This window comes from Chiloscyllium plagiosum, chromosome 29 (assembly GCF_004010195.1).
Source record: "Chiloscyllium plagiosum isolate BGI_BamShark_2017 chromosome 29, ASM401019v2, whole genome shotgun sequence".
NCBI classification, from domain to species: Eukaryota; Metazoa; Chordata; class Chondrichthyes; order Orectolobiformes; family Hemiscylliidae; genus Chiloscyllium; species Chiloscyllium plagiosum.
Window position 1 is genome coordinate 25,798,728 of NC_057738.1, and position 16,323 is coordinate 25,815,050.

The window sequence follows — 16,323 nt, forward strand, 5'->3', positions numbered from 1 at the left end:
GCTGCCTGACCTGCTGCGCTTTTCCAGCAACACATTTCCATCTATAAAATAGCATCACACTGATATATGGAAAATTTCAACAGAAACAAAATTACACCTGCAACTGGGATATTACAATGTCTCTGAAGTATTATTTTATCTTAAGTCATCTAGTTAAGATCATGCAAAGGATTGGACAGCTCCAAGTGTCTAATTTTCACCATGGTTAGTGAGTGTGACCAATGTTTCCAGCACTGGTAATCTTGGATATGATTGCTCCGTACTTGAGACTTGGCAATGAGTAATTACTTGCTGGAAAAGTGCAGCAGGTCAGGCAGCATCTAGGGAACGGGAGAATCGACGTTTCGGGCATTAGCCCTTCTTCAGGAATGCGGAAAGTTGGTCCAGCAGGCTAAGATAAAAGATAGGGAGTTGGGACTTGGGGGAGGGGCGTCGGAAATGTGAAAGAGGTCAAGGTGAGAGTCTGACCTATTACCCTCACCTTGACCTCTTTCCACCTATCACATTTTCGACGCCCCTCCCCCAAGTCCCTCCTCCCTATCTTTTATCTTAGCCTGCTGGACCAACTTTCCTCATTCCTGAAGAAGGGCTAATGCCCGAAACGTCGATTCTCCTGTTCCCTAGATGCTGCCTGACCTGCTGCGCTTTTCCAGCAACACATTTCCATCTCTGACAATCAGCTAACCATTGCTAACTTTTTGTTCAAAGTGGATGAAGTTTGAAATTCCAGTTACCTACTAAGAGAATAAAATCACAGCATTCTATGATTTTAAGCAAACAAATGGAAATTTTCCTTACTCCAGTTAACAGTCTACAATATTTGCTTTGAACTCTATCACCCAGATTGAGGTAAACATTAGATAAACATGCATCAACATGAAAACTGTGGTCAAACGAATCACAATACACATCATATGGGAGATGTGATCAAGATATATCTCAAATTTCTCAGCAATTCACTCAGAATACCACCAATTACAGAAGTACCTTTATCTTCCTCACAAATGATGTGAGCTCTTCTTTTTTGAAGATCTAGCTTCAATCTCCTCCATTCACCACTCAAACTCATCCTGTCTGAATGACTGCTCACTTCCCAGTTGTCCAACCTTGTTACCTGAAAGTCTCCTCTGTTTCTTTCCCAATGCCACTGTGGGATCTTCAGCATCCCAGTTTAATGTTCCAATCAAAGATAGCACCTCTGCCAAAGAGGCACACCTGTACACTACATAGAACAGCATCAAAATTGCAATCTAGAGATGGACCAGTCTGTTCAACCAGCTCTTGTTGGTCATTATCCACCACACAAGCATGTCGTTCTAACTCTGTGCCCATCCTGTTTCAACCACTTTCAGAAATTGCATAGAAATCCGACTCTTTTTTTCTCCTTCTCTCGTCTTCTTTCAATGAGGCATTAAACCAAAAATCTGCCAACGCCTTCAGGTGGCTTGCAAATCACTTGGCACATTTTTGAAGAACTGCTTTGATCTTCTGTCCTGGCCAATATTTATCCCTCAATCAATATCTATCTAAAGTCTATCCATCTGTTATTACATTATATTGTGGGAGCGATATGTGTTCAAATTGGTCACGACATTTCCTATATTACAGTAGTACGTATATGTTAAAGTGCTTAATTTACTTGAAAGTACACTACTTTGAAGCCTGATGTGGTCATGATAGGCATTACATTAAGGTTATTCTTTCTCTTTTTCTGGTAATATTTTAATGCAATTTTGTAAGCTTTGGAACTTCATAAGTAAACACTAAATTTACATTCACTCATATAACAGAGAACAACAACAGAGCTATTAAGTCAGGTACCTGATATGTAAATGCGTTGCTTGTTACACACAATTCTCTTCAACGTTAAAATCCATCATTTATAACCTTGTATTGCAGAATCTCTTTAGTTAAGAGGTATGGGTTGTTAATAATGTTGTATTTTAATGAGGTATGATTGCTCCTAATCAATTTCTGCTGCAAGTGCTAAGGAAATTACTTGAATTGGTTTCTGCTATTTGTTTAATTTGCTATTATACTCCACAGTTGCTTCTTTCTGAATAATTTTCTTTTCTTTTTAAAAATAAAGCTTTGTGAATTCACAGTTAGTTGCCATAACGATAGTACTTAGTGCTTTTCCTGAAAGGCTGCTTTATTTGTTGTACTTCTTTTGTTTACTATTTGCTGAATTATCCAAAATTGCATTGTATCTGCTGCACTGAAGCAGGCTATTTGACCTGAAGGATCACCAGAACTGAAACGTTAACTCTGATTTCTCTTCACAGATGCTGCCAGACCTGCTGAGCTTTTCCAGCAACTTCTGTTTTTATTTCTGATTTACAGCATCTGCAGTTAATTTGATTTTTATTTAGTATATACTGGTATTTATGCGTCTATTTCATCTACTTATATCCATATATTCTTCCTTCGTTCTTCCTAAAGCACCCCCTTTATGACACCTATATGGCTTGTCTCAATTACCACTTGAGGTGGTGGGTCCACTTTCTTGACATACTGTGTTTTAAAAAAAGTTTATTAAAGCTTTCTTATTGGACTCATTAATGGCTATTTTACATTTAGAGTTCTTGGTTTTGGACTATCCTGCAAATCAAAACATTTTGCCTTTGTCTACCCTTTTGAATTCCTTCACAATTTTAAAGATCGTATTTAGCCTTCCTTTTCTAGAATAAAGTGCCTCACTCTCAATAAATATTGTTGCCTCATGACCTTTTCCTTGAATGTTGTCTCTGTACTCTCCAATATGACAGGAAGTAAATGGGTTGTAAAAGGACAAAGGCGACCTCCAGTGAGTGTAAAGTGGATGAGAGCCACATTTGAAAAAGTCCAGCCTAATAACCATTTTTATGGCATCGCTGGGGGCCACCTAGGACAGGTCTTCTTCAAGAACCTCCCAGTTGGCAGCTGAGTGCATGGAGAAGCAGGTCACAGCATCCTTGGCAAACATTGAGCGTATTAGCAAACTGATTTCTTAAAAGCATGAAAAAGGACAATATAAATTATATTTATAGATAAAGTGACCTTAACAGCAATTTGTAACAAATGCCCTGTCCAATTATTGAGCAATCCTGACTAATATGGTCAGGTGCAGGGAGTGCAGACTTTGGGCAAGAATTGAGAAACTGGCCATCCTGGACTCTTGGGAAGCTTTGTACCTTCCAGTTGGATGCATTATTGTTGTAATTCTAGACTATTGCTTTACAATGAAGCTACCAGAACAGTCAATTGATGTTGCCACAGGAGGGTGCCAACCATGGCTCAGTGGGCATCACTCTTGCCTCCTGAGTAGGGAGATCACAGGTTTGAAGCCCACTCCTGTGGCTTAAATGCATAATCAAGGTGGATGCTCCAGGTACCAACCCTGAGGAGTGTGTAATGTTTGAGCATGTTGTCATTTGGGTGCGATATTAAATTGGTGCCATGTCTGTTCTCTCAAGTGTATATAGAGTCATACAGCACAGAAACAGACCCTTTGGTCCAACCAGTTCATGCTGACCATAATCCCAAATTAAACTAGTCCCACCTGCCTGCTCCTGACCCGTATCCTCCATATCTTTCCTATTCATGTACTTAGCCAAGTGTTTTTTAAACGTCGTAACTGTGCCTACATCTTCCACTTTTTAGGAAGTTCATTCCACATTTACCCTCGTGTCTTTTTTAAACTCTCTCCTCTCACTTTAAAAATATGTTCCCTAGTCTTGAAGTCCTCTATCCTAGGGAAAAGACACCTACAGGTCACCCTATCTAGCCTATTCACCCCCATGATTTGATAAATCTCTGTAAGGTCACCTCTCAACGTCCTTTACTCCAGTGAAAAAGGTCTCCGTTCTATCTCTCCTTTTCTTAATAACTCAAACCTACTATACCCTGTAACATCCTGATAAATCTCTTCTGAACCCTTGCCAGTTGAATAATATCCTTCCTATAATGGGGCGACCAGAACTGGACACAGAATTCTTTGCAGTGCAGAGGGAATGCTGAATTGTTCAATGTGCTGTCTTTAAAGTGTGACAGTACTTCAGAAGAGGCCTCACCAATGTCCTGTATAACCTCAACATGACTTCCCATCTTTTACACTCAAAGGACTGAGCAAGGAAGGCAAGCATACTGTATGCCTTTTTAACTATCTTGCCTACATGAGACGCAAACTTCAAAGAACCCCTAGATCCTTCAGTTCTACAACATGTGAGATTTCCATGGTTTTGTAGAAAAGTAGTGGATTGCTCCCTGATATTATGGCCAATATTTATCCCTCCACCATCATAACTAAAACAGATGATCTTGTGATTAACATACTGAAGTTGCTGGGAGCTTGCTGTTCAGAAATCCGTTGGCGCATTGCTTTAACAACAATGCTCTTTATGTGCTTTTGGATGTCCTGAGCTTGTTAAATGTCCTATTTAAATGCAAATCTTTCTTTCTATCGATTTGCCTTCAAATTAGAACATCTTTGAAATGGTCTCCACACTTTCAGCTCAGAACATGCTCTGAAACTATTGACAGATGATTCACTCCTGTTTGTGTTTCTCTTGTAGGACTCAGAGTCCCTTGACACCTACATTCAGAACACTCTTTCGGCTCTCTACCCACCATTCGAAGCTACTGCGGCCACTGTCCTGTGGCAGTTGTTCCACTTGGTGGAGAGGTCATATCGAGGGGACGGGCTCCGCTGTCTGATTGACTTCCTTGTTCCCGCCAAGAGAATCCTGCAGTGCATTCAACAGGAAACATGTGTAAGTAAAGGCTCACCCCACGAAACAAGACCTTTCATTGTTGATGGCTTAGGGAACACAATAATACAACAGGAATCTTGAATACAGCAATTTTAGTCTGGCTAGAATAAAGCGGATTTAGTTAGTAGAGTCCTGTTAAATCCCGAACCAGTCATGCATGATAGTGAGAAGTAATGTGTGAGCAAGTCTCCGATTTCATGGAGTTACTTTCAGAATTCAGGTCTCCAGGCAAATTGCATTCTTCCTAATGGAGAAACTTGAGGATTAAATATTTTTGAGAGATTTACTGAACAGAGTAATGATTCTGTTGAGGTGCAGGCTGGAATATAGAGGCAAAAGGTAGAATGGATTTTCTTCCTTATTTTGCCCCATATTCATCCTTGAGGAGTCACCAAGTCATGGGTTGGAGACCCACACCAGAGCATAAAATCTTGGTTGAGAATTCTTTGCAGTGCAGAGGGAATGCTGAATTGTTCAATGTGCTGTCTTTAAAGTGTGACATTAAACTGTAGCTCCAAATACTCCAAAGTCTCCTCAGTATTCTGGCTAATGTTTATCCCAAAGCTAGCATCACTAATTGGCTGAGTGGGTGATACTCAAGAGGTGTTTTTGTATTGAGTCCCCTGCTGTTTATAGGATATATAATTAATCTAGATTTGAACGTGAGAGGGTTGATCAGTAAATTTGTGGATGGTTGTAAAATTGATAAGGTGGTAAATAATGAGACCGCTAGCTTTAGACTAAATTAGACAGTATGGAAACATTCCCTTCAGCCCAACAAGTCCACACTTAACCTCTCAAGAGTAACCCACCCAGAACCATTCCCCTACCCTACATTTATAAATTCAACTAACATATTGGTCAATTTAGCATGATCAATTCACCTGACCTGCACATCTTTGGACTCTGGGAGGAAACTGGAGCACCCAGAGGAAACTCACATAGACACGGGGAGAATGTGCAAACTCCACACAGACAGTCGCCCAAGGCAGAGATCAAACCTGGGTCCCTGGCGCTGTGAGGCTGCAGTGCTAACCACTGAGCCACCATGCCACCCTGATTACATGGGGATATAGATGGATTGGTCAGATGACCAAATAGAATTCACTCTGGATTAACGTGAGGTGATGAAACTGGGCAGGGAAAACAAAACAAGGGAATACATGATGAATGGTAGGGATCAGGGGGAACCTTGGTGTGCAGATGCAACACTTTCTTAAGGTAGCAGGACAGATAGATAGTGGTAAAGGCGGCATATGATAATGTTGTCCTTATTGGCCGAGACGTAGAATTTAACAGCATGGAGGTTATGTTGGAGCTGTGTAAAGTGTTAGTTAGGCCACAGATGGAGTATTGTTTGCAATTCTGGAATTTCACACTAGGAGCGATATGATGCACTGGAGAGGATGCAGAGTAGATATATCAGAATGTTGCCTAGGCAGGAGAGTTTCAGTTATAAAGAGAGATTAGACAGATTGGAGTTGTTTTGCATGGAGCAGAGTTGAGACTATTTGAAATGTATAAAATTATGAGGGGCATGGATGGGGTGGACACGAAGAAACATTTCACTGTGGTGGAGGGATCAATGACCAGGGGAGATAGATTTAAGGTCAGGGGCAGAAGGTTTAGAGGGGATGTGAGGAAACTGTTTTCACCCAGAGGGTGGTGGGAATCTGGAACTCATTGCTTGTAAAGATGGCAGAGGCAAAAACCCTCATAAAATTTAAGAAGTGCATATTTAGATGTGCACTATGATTTGACAATTAAATCTATGACTTGACAATTAATGTAGTTTATCTGGTCATTATCACCCTGCAAATTTGTAAGAGTTTGTGTATAGAAATTGGCTTCTGCATTATCTATAGTACAAAAGTGACTATACATCCAATTTATTTCTTTGACTGTAAAGCTCTTCAGGACATTCTGTTCTATAAAGTTGCTCTATAACGTGGAATTCAGTTCTCTTCCTAGTTGACTGCTTGCTATACTGTACACTAATAAAAAAAGAAAAAGAAATTAAAATGTGGGTAAGGAGTAGTGGCAAATGGTAGTGAGGTCAGCGTGGAATACTAATATCTGACTAATTTAATTCTCCCATTTTCCAAAAGAATTGGCAGCAGTCCTGAGCATGTAGGAGTGGGATTGTCTGAACTGAAAGCTGAGAATCACACTGGAAACAAAAAGCTTTTTAAAAGGTGCTTTCTAAGATAAGACATAGAAAAATGAGAAGTCAGTACGGGAAGTTCTCAAATGCTGCTCAATGAATAGCAGTCAGAGAGAGAGTCTGATGTGTTTGACATAAAAACAAATGCGGCTAGAAACATTCAAGGCTTTAAGCAGCATCTATTGGGAGAGAACTATAAAGATAACATTTCACATCTTTAGCTGAGCAAGATCTACATACTCTACTGAAAACAACAAATGCTGGAGATCACAGCAGGTCAGATAGCATCCATGGAGAGAGAGCAAGCTAATGTTTTGAGCCTAGATGACTGCTTTAGCTCTGATGATCGAAGTGTGGAGGGCTTAGCCTTTCTGCTATAGATTGGGCTTTCAAAGATTGTGAGTTGGGAAATAACAACATAAAAGAGTCCAAATCAAAGAACATATATGGATCAACCTCAACAGAATAATTAATAATCATGCGATTTATCATCATGGTCTGGAAAGTCCATTTCTAGTGTGAGTTATTAAACACAGAAGCTTGCTTGGCAGGAGTGCGGAACAGACAGCAATTTGAAAAAAAAAATTGTACATGCCTTTCACATTACAAGAAGTTCAAAGACAGTAAAGCACCTTTGAAGTGTAGGCACTGTTTATAATCTCAGATACAGCAGCCAATTGGCACACAGGAAGATCCCAAAAACAGCAATATGGTAGTGGCCATAATAACAGCAAATGATCCATTGTTAGTGATTGGGAAGATTGGATGGGCCATCAGAAGGAATTACCCTGCTGTTCTTTGAATAGTGTTCTGGGGTTCTTTGACGGGCCTTATTTTGTTTGTTTGTGGGTTGAGGGTCTCGCTGCCTAGGCCAGCATTTATTGCCCATCCCAGGGGGCAGTTAAGAGTCAACCACATAGCTGTGGATCTGGAATTACATGTAAAGGACATCAGTGAACCAGATGTTTTTTCCAACAATAGATTAATGGTCATCATTGGACTCTTAATTACTAGATTTTTAAAAATTGAATTTAAATTCCACCATCTGCTAGAACAGGATTTGAACCCAGGTCTCTAGAACATTACCTGGGTCTCTGGATTAGCAGTCCAGTGATATTGCTACCAGGTCATCACCCCCCCAGTGATTGGATGCCCTAGAGATTAGAGCCATCCATCACCACAGGCCTTTCTGTTCTAACTGGGTAAGCTCACTGTGTGGGGTGTGAAAGCTGCTCAGTGTTTGATTAACTCTCCCTGTAAATCTCAAGGTGGTCCAGTTACTGAAGGCAGCATGTAACCTGACTTGTAGAGTCGAGGCATGACCCAGGATGAATCTGTTCTGTGCCATTTGATTCATCTTGATTGGGAGTACAGGTGCCTTTGGGTGGAGGGAAGAGAAAAATCAGTCAGGGTTGCTTGCTGCTGACCATTATCTATTGCCCCCTGCTGGAAACAATATGCATGTCAGGGTGTAACAAGGGTAGGTTCTTATTGTGGAATAACTCCACCACTTACTGCCTGCACTCACACAAGTAACAATTACACAGCTAAGATACTGGGAGCCATCTGATATCCAGGGAGTTGTAGCCCAGCAGCATATTTGACCAAGAAGAAGCAGCAAAACGTTTTACCAGAAACTAATTTTTTCTGAATAACAGATGATCTTCAAAAGGCTATCAGAAATCTTTAACCATTCCCACCTGTTGAATGGTATTTCCTGACAGTTCCCAGTGGATTCACTTCTGAAGAGCTGTACTGCTTTTGGGGAAAATGAATTTATTGCGCATTTTAGTGAGGACTGAAAATCCAAAGGCTGTTTCATGGGCCCCCACCTGTAGCACAGGAGATAGTGTATACTCTGCTAGGACTTAGATGGAGTTTAGTTTAGATAAATGTGACATGTTGCATTTTGGTAAGGCAAGCCAGGGCTGAACTCATACAATTAATAGTAATGTCTTGGGGAGTGTTGTTCAAGAGAGAGACCTTGGAGAGCAGATGCATAGTTCCTTGAAAGTAGAGTCACAGGTAGATAGTGTGGTGAAGAAAGCATTTGGCATGCTTGACTTCATTGCAGAGTGCAATGAGTATAGATATTGGGAAGTCATGATGTGGTTGTAGAGGACATTGGTAAGGTCACTTTCAAAATACAGCGAGCACATCTGGTAGCCCTTCTATTGGAAAGATGTTGTTAAACTTATGAAGGAGCAGAAATAATTTACAAGGAGGGACTGGAGGGTTTGTGTTATTGGGAGAAGCTGAATAGACTGTTTTTTTTCCCCTGGAGCATCGGAGGCTGAGGAGTGACCTTATAAAGTCATGAGAGGCATGGATAGGGTGAATAGCCAAGCTCTTTATCTTAGGTTGAGGGAGTCAAAACTATTGGGCGTAGAGTTAAGGTGAGATGGGAAAGATTTAAAAAGGACCTGGGATAACCTTTTTACACAGGGTGGTGCGGGTATGGAACGAGCTGCCAGAGGCAGTGGAGGAGGCTGATAAAATTGCATCTGGATGGGTATAGAGGGATGTGGGCCAAATGCTGGCAAATGGGACTAGGTCAGATTAGGATGTCTGGTCGGCACACAATGAGTTGGATCAAAGGGTCTGTTCCATACTGAATGATTGTATGAGTTCTGAGTGAGTTTTCAGAGTTTTCTCTGAAGAGAATCTGTGGAACAAGTCCTTTATTCTTTTAAGGGTTCCTGCATATACCAGTTTCAAAATTAAACACACGGTGATTAGCTTTCCAATGAATGATTTTACTTGATAAAATCAAGTGAGCTAATAAAATGGGATCATTGTGTAATTCTGATTATCTCACAGATTGGTGAACCCTTTGAAATGCAGACTGAAGCCTTTCTTCTCAGGAGTTAATAGGTGAAGACAATTATCTAAGTTGATGGGTAAATGAATAGTGCATTCTAACTGAAAGGCCTTATAGTCTTTGATTTTCTTTTGCTCTCACCAATTTTCTCCCTCCTCCACCCAAGGCTTCGACTCCTCAGTGGGGTAGTGTTTCCGTGAGTGTCAGTTCCCACTGATACTTTGATTTAAAGGATCATGATTCATGTGTGAGCCTTGATTAACTTGCAGCCTATTTAAGTATGTAGTTTTTAACATCATTTGTTCAATCATTCCCTCAATTAGTGCCTGTGCACTTGCATGTGCTTTTGGATCAGGATTGATAATCTTTACCAGCATCAGCTTGTGTACTTGCTTTCGGGCTGTCACCTTGAGGAACATTAATATGTTGTGAAGCTGAATATAAGAGCAAAGAGGTTATGGAATAGCTGTAGAGAATGTTAGTTAAGTCACAGCTAGAGTGCTGTATGCAGTACTGGTCGCCACACTACAGGAAGGATTGCACTGGAGAAGGTGTGGAAGAGATTTGCTGAGATGTTGCCTGGGCTGGAATGATTTCACTGTGAAGAGAAACTCTATATGCTGGAGTTGTTTACCTTAGAGCAGAAGAGTAGGGGGCAGATTGGAGATGGAGATAAGATGGAGGTGAGTTGACCTGGAGGAAGGAAGTGAATGTACTGTAGCCAAGTCTGCAAGTGGCACAAAATAGGTAGACAGTTGTGGGAGGGATACAATCAGTTCATCGAGAGATATTGATATGTCAAGTAAATGGGAAAGAAGATGGCAATTTAATATTGGAAAATGCAAAGTTGTTCATTTTAGAAGCAAGAACAAAAGAATTTTTAAACAGAGAAGAACTACAGAAATCAACAAAACAGAGGGACTTGTGGGTACTTGTGCCTGAGGCACAGAAGGCTAGCACACAGATGCTGCATTAGTCAGGAAGGCTCGTGGAATGTTGGCCCTCATTTCAAGGGGGTTGGAATATAAGGGGTTTGACAGAGTAAATACCGAAAGCATGTCCACCAATAGAGGGTGTAGTCTCAGAATTAAGGGGTGCCAATTTAAGACTGAATGTGGAAGAATCTCTTCTGTCAGAGGGTTGAGAGTCTTTGGGACTCCTTGCCACAGAACTGTGGAGCAGAGTCCTTGTGCAGTTTTATGGCTGAGATAGATTTTTGACCAGGAGGGGAATCCAGAATTATGGGGAAAGGGGAGAAAGGTGGACGTGAGGAATGTTGGATAGCCATGATTGTATTGAATAGTGGAGCAGGGCCAAATGGCCTACTCCCATTCCTTTTTATTATGGTCTTAGGTACAAATGTTTGAGGGGAATAAACTGGTAGAAAGGGAAAACCTTTTCTCATCACTAGGGGGTCAATAACCAGGGGCACAGTTTGAAGGTAAGGAGCTAAAGGCTTAGAGGAGATTTTAGGAAAAAATATCTTTACACAGAGGGCTGGAAAGTGCGGTAGAGGCAGGAACACTCAAGACATTTAAAAACCATTTAGATGACTATTTGACATGCCATTACATACAAGGCTGGAAAATAGGATTAGAGTAGATAGATGTTTGATGATCAACATGGACATAACAGGTTGAGGGGCCGCATTCTAAACGATTTTTAAAAAAAAATCTATTGCCCTATAAAGGTTTTATACATATAAAAATGGGTTACGTTTGACTTGCATTATGAGGGACCCAAATTGCATTACACCAAGTGGACTGCTTTTGCATTGTAATCACAGTGGAAAGGTTAGCAACATGATAGCTACTTTGCACCAGACCTACAAGGACCAGACAAATTTTTGTCATGTTGATTTAGGAATAAATATTGGTCAGGATGCCATGGATGATTTCACTGCTTCTTTGAAATAGTGCCATAGGATCTGTTACATCTTCCTGAGAGACATTACCTTTGGAAGAGCCATGCTCCTTCAGTACCGCAATGGAGAATCAGCCTGGATTATGTGTCTGAATTGAAATTTCATCATGACCTGTTGACTCAAATATGTTAACATACATAGATGTATACAGATAGGCATAGGTGCAAGTGAGCAGATGTTACTAGAAGATAAACAACCCAAACCAGTTGGTATAGTAAAGCTGGAAGATCAAAGATTTAAAATTCTGTCCTTGATATTTCATGCACTCACCTCCGTAAGCTCAAACTGCTAATCAAACTTGTACAAGCTTCATCCTGTGGCAATAGGGTGTTGTATGGTGTCCTTAATATGACTTTTAATAGATTTATCAAGTTATGTCTAAATAAGCTGACTTAAGGAGGTATCGAATGCAGTGGATAAGCAAGTATCTGTCACAGAACACCTTTGATACAATAAGAAATTCTTCACAATACTGAGAGCATATAGATTTGGGTCCTAATAGCACGAGTAGAGAATTGGTTAGGTTTAAGGAGATAGGCAGTATGGATCTAGGGATTGTTAACACACGACTATTATAGCACAGGAGACCATTCTGCCCATCATGTCTGCACCAGCTGTCTGAATGAGCATTTCAATTAATGTCATTTTCTTGTATTCTCCCTGTATTCATTCACACCATTAAATAGGCTGTGTTTATTGTCAACACCATTGCTGAGTGGCACAGTGATCATGCATGTGCACAAGTGCAACTTTGCATGGTCACAGCGTGGCAACTGCCAGGAGCAAAGATGGCGTCATCCATACAATCACACACTGCAGAGTGGGGTCAAACTTCAGATAGTGGCTTTGGACAGGTTTTGAAATCAGTGATTAATCAATCTGTACTCAGAGTAAAATCATATCAATTTTGTTTCTTTTACAAATTACTTTAAATCCTATTCTCAATCCTTGTACAATTGGGAAGAATGTCTTATCCACTCTGTCCAACCCATCATGATTTTGAATACTTCTATCAAATCTCCTCTTGGCTATCTCTTCTCTGAGGAATGATTTGGAGATGCTGGTGTTGAACTGGGGTGTACAAAGTTTTAAAATCGCAAACACCAGATTACAGTCCAACAGGTTTAATTGGAAGCACTAGCTTTTGGAGCTCTGCTCCTTCATCAGGTGGTTGTGTGAAGGAGCAGCACTCCGAAAGCTAGTGCTTCCAATTAAACCTGTTGGTCTATAACCTGGTGTTGTGTGATTTTTAACTTTCTCTGAGGAAAATAGTCCTACCTTCTATCTTCACAACCGTAATTGATCATGAATGGAACCACTCTCATAAATCTCGGCTGTCCCTCTGCACATGTCTTTACATCATCTTAAGTGTAACACCTAGAACTGGACAGAATACTAAATCTGAGACTGAATCAATGACTTTTACAAGTTCAGCATAAGCTCTTTGCTCTTGTACTCTTTGTGCTTGTTAGGAAAGTCTAAGGTACTAGTGTTCATACATACCCATGTTGTTCTGTACCTGCAGTCCCTTTAGAAATGTGCCTTTTATTTTATCTTGTCTTTCCCATCAAAATGAATCACCTCACATATCTCCATAAATGAACTTCATCTGTCACCTCCCTGCACTTTCCACCAAATTATCTGTCTTTTTGAAGATCTACTGTATCCTCCTGAAAGTTTCCAGTACTTACAAGTTTTGATCCATCTACAAATAGACTTCACCTTCACAACTTAATATAAAGTGTTATATGTTCCTAAAGCTATTCTGAACTTTAAAACATTCTAACTGCACTGCATTCTAACTGTTCGTTCTTCTAGCAATCATGCAGAGTTTCTGCCCTTCCATCAATAATTTGCAAAGCCGTCAAAACAATTACTCACTCTTCCTTTTTAAATATCAGTATAAGCAGTAGGGGCCACTTAAGCTTGTCCGGTTATTAAGATCTTGGCAACTCTATATATCTCTCTTTGCTCAATAACACTTAATATTTTTTGTATAATACAACATGTTAATTTTATACATAAGAACGTTTGTCCAATTAGCAGTATGTCTACTGGTATCACATTGTCATCTGTTAGGCCTCAGGTTTTTTTCCCCATATTTACGAATGACTGGAATGCAGCCACAAGATAACTGTTTCTAAATTTGTTATCTAATATGGAGTTTTCTATGTGTTCCCCGACATAACACAGACCACAGAGAGTTGGACACTTATTGAGGCAGATATTTGGAAGTTTATGAACAACTAATTATGCACATTAACGTGACATCTCAGACCTACATATATAATCTGGGTTATAAACTTGTGTAAGTTGATATAATATTACAAACATTGTTGACTTGCAGAATTGTCGTCCAATGGAGTGCTGACTGAGTAACTGGCTATTCATAGAATAAGGTGGAGAGCTTTTTTTGTGAGAGTATGTCATGTCATGTTGATATCGAGGTGTCTTAAATGTATTTTGCGTTTCTGAATATCTGTGCAATTACACGAAAATGACAACACTGTAAATTGTTTCGATGGTACCAGAGGTTGAAAATGATTAAGTTACTAGACAAAACTGTGACACTGCAATGTAGGGAGTTGTGAGGTTATTACATTTGGATATCAGAAAAATAGAGCAAGGAACTTTTTATATGATGTGAAATGTTGAACTGTGGAAGATCACAGAGATTTAAGGATCCAAATGTGGAAAATATGATAAACTAGCAGAAAAGCACAATGAAAATTGACAAGGTGCATGGATTGTTAGTGTTTATCTCTCAGAAGCTGTAATACAAAAGGATGAATGTTATGTCACAACCATATGAGTCTCTAGTTTAACCTCTGGTTAAACCAATATAACACTTTTTATATTAAGTTGTGAAGGTGAAGTCTATTTGTAGATGGATCAAAACTTGTAAGTACTGGAAACTTTCAGGAGAATAGAGTGGACTTTCAAACAGATAATTTTTGAAAACAGAGCATTCAGTTCTGGCCAATATCTCACAAGAAAAATATTTTGGTTTTGGAAGAGGTGCAACTTTGATTCATTGGAATGATATCAGTACGAGAACTGTTTATTTACAAGAAAAGATTGCATTAACTAGGTTGATATTCCCTTAAATGTATGCAATCAAGAAGTGATCTAATTCAGCTGTCTTGCTAAGGGGCTTGAGGGGGTAGAGAGAAAGCATCTATTTTACCTGTTGGAGGAGTCCAGAACAAGGAGCAAAATTAGAGTTTGTGAATTCAGGGAGCAATTCTCCGCACAAAGATTAGAGGAAAAAGCTGCCAAGTCTAATATTAATCGAAAATTTCAAAGTAGAGTTTGATAGGTTGTTTTTCAGACTTAAGGCTTATGGAACCAAAGCAGTTAGCTGAAGATAAGATGCAAATAGAGTCTGAATGAATGGTGGATCAAATTTGATGGGCTTAATGCCCGATCCCAGTTCTGATCAGTAGAAAAGCTCAAGTGTTGCGTCTTTCAATTTAGTGTTTCCAGAAAGTTGATTTGCCTAGAATTAACATGATGGTGGTAATCAAATGTGAGATTGGAAGCTTTGGCTCTCTGGTATTTCTACAATGTGCCATTTCCCATGAGGAGGCGCACACACACACACACTCATCCAACAGACGTTTATGCTCTGAACAAGGTTTCTCCTGCTCTACCTTCTTTTAAGACATCAATTCATCTTCTTGCCTTCTCCTCATTTTAGTTCTCCTCACCTATTTACCCAGCTTTCGCTAAACTCATTTATACTATTTCCCTCAACCTATTTATGTGACAAATTCAGTTCCACTTTCTCACCATTCTATGAGGAAAGACATTTCTCTTGAATTTCTTATAGGATTCATTAGTGATTACCTTATGTTTATGGCCCATCGTTCTGGTCTGCCTGAACAATGTCCTTATCAAAGCACGTCATATTTCTAAGGACCTCTGTTAGGTTACCCACCCTTTTAGCCTTCACTTTGTCTAGAGAAAGCAGCCCAGCCTGTTAATTCTTCCTTGATATTTCTAACCTTTCAATTCTATGATCACTCTTGAAATATTCTCCAATGCCTCTATACTCTTTGTGTAATATCGAGACTAAACTGTCACTGTAGTCCAGTTGCTGTTTCAACAAAGTTCTATATAAGTTAGACATAATTTCTGTGTCTTTCAATTCTATTCCTCATTAATGAAATTCCAATTTTTAATGGGGTCTACTGTCAAGTGTCTGCCTCAGTCAATATGCCTCTTTTGAGATTTAAACGCAAAAGCCCAGGACCTCTCGATTGTCAAATTGGCTGAAAATATATTGTCATAAACCTATGGTAAGGGCATACACTGCATATTGATATAGTAGAAAGCCTTCACATTAACGTAGAATGCAGGAGTAAGTTCATTCTGCACCTTGACCCTACCCCACGATTTTCTAAGATCATGGGTGATCTGATTGTGTAGCATTAACTCAATTCTCCTGCCTCTATCAACATCCACCCCCTGCCCCCACCCTTCTACTGGCCCCCTCCATAGTCCTTAATTTCCCTCGTTCAGATGAGAGAAGTCAAACTGCACTTTTATAGGGCTTGGAGATATGTGGTCAAGTGAATTTGGATGGCCAATAGTACCTATGTAAGGCAGGCAGATAGTTACACAGACTCCTGATTGTTGTCATAATGAAAATCATAATGGG

The 16,323-nt window shown here is 39.9% G+C and overlaps 1 protein-coding gene across 5 annotated transcripts in view; it reads left to right on the forward strand.

The window, feature by feature from the left end:
- zgc:158766 (uncharacterized protein LOC100009641 homolog) overlaps positions 1-16,323 on the forward strand; it is a 183,551-nt gene that overhangs the window by 70,760 nt on the left and 96,468 nt on the right. For all 5 annotated transcript variants that reach the window (XM_043719356.1, XM_043719354.1, XM_043719352.1 and 2 more), the window contains exon 2: positions 4,554-4,751. In XM_043719356.1, the coding sequence (XP_043575291.1) occupies positions 4,554-4,751 (198 nt within the window). The remainder of the gene's footprint in view (positions 1-4,553; positions 4,752-16,323) is intronic.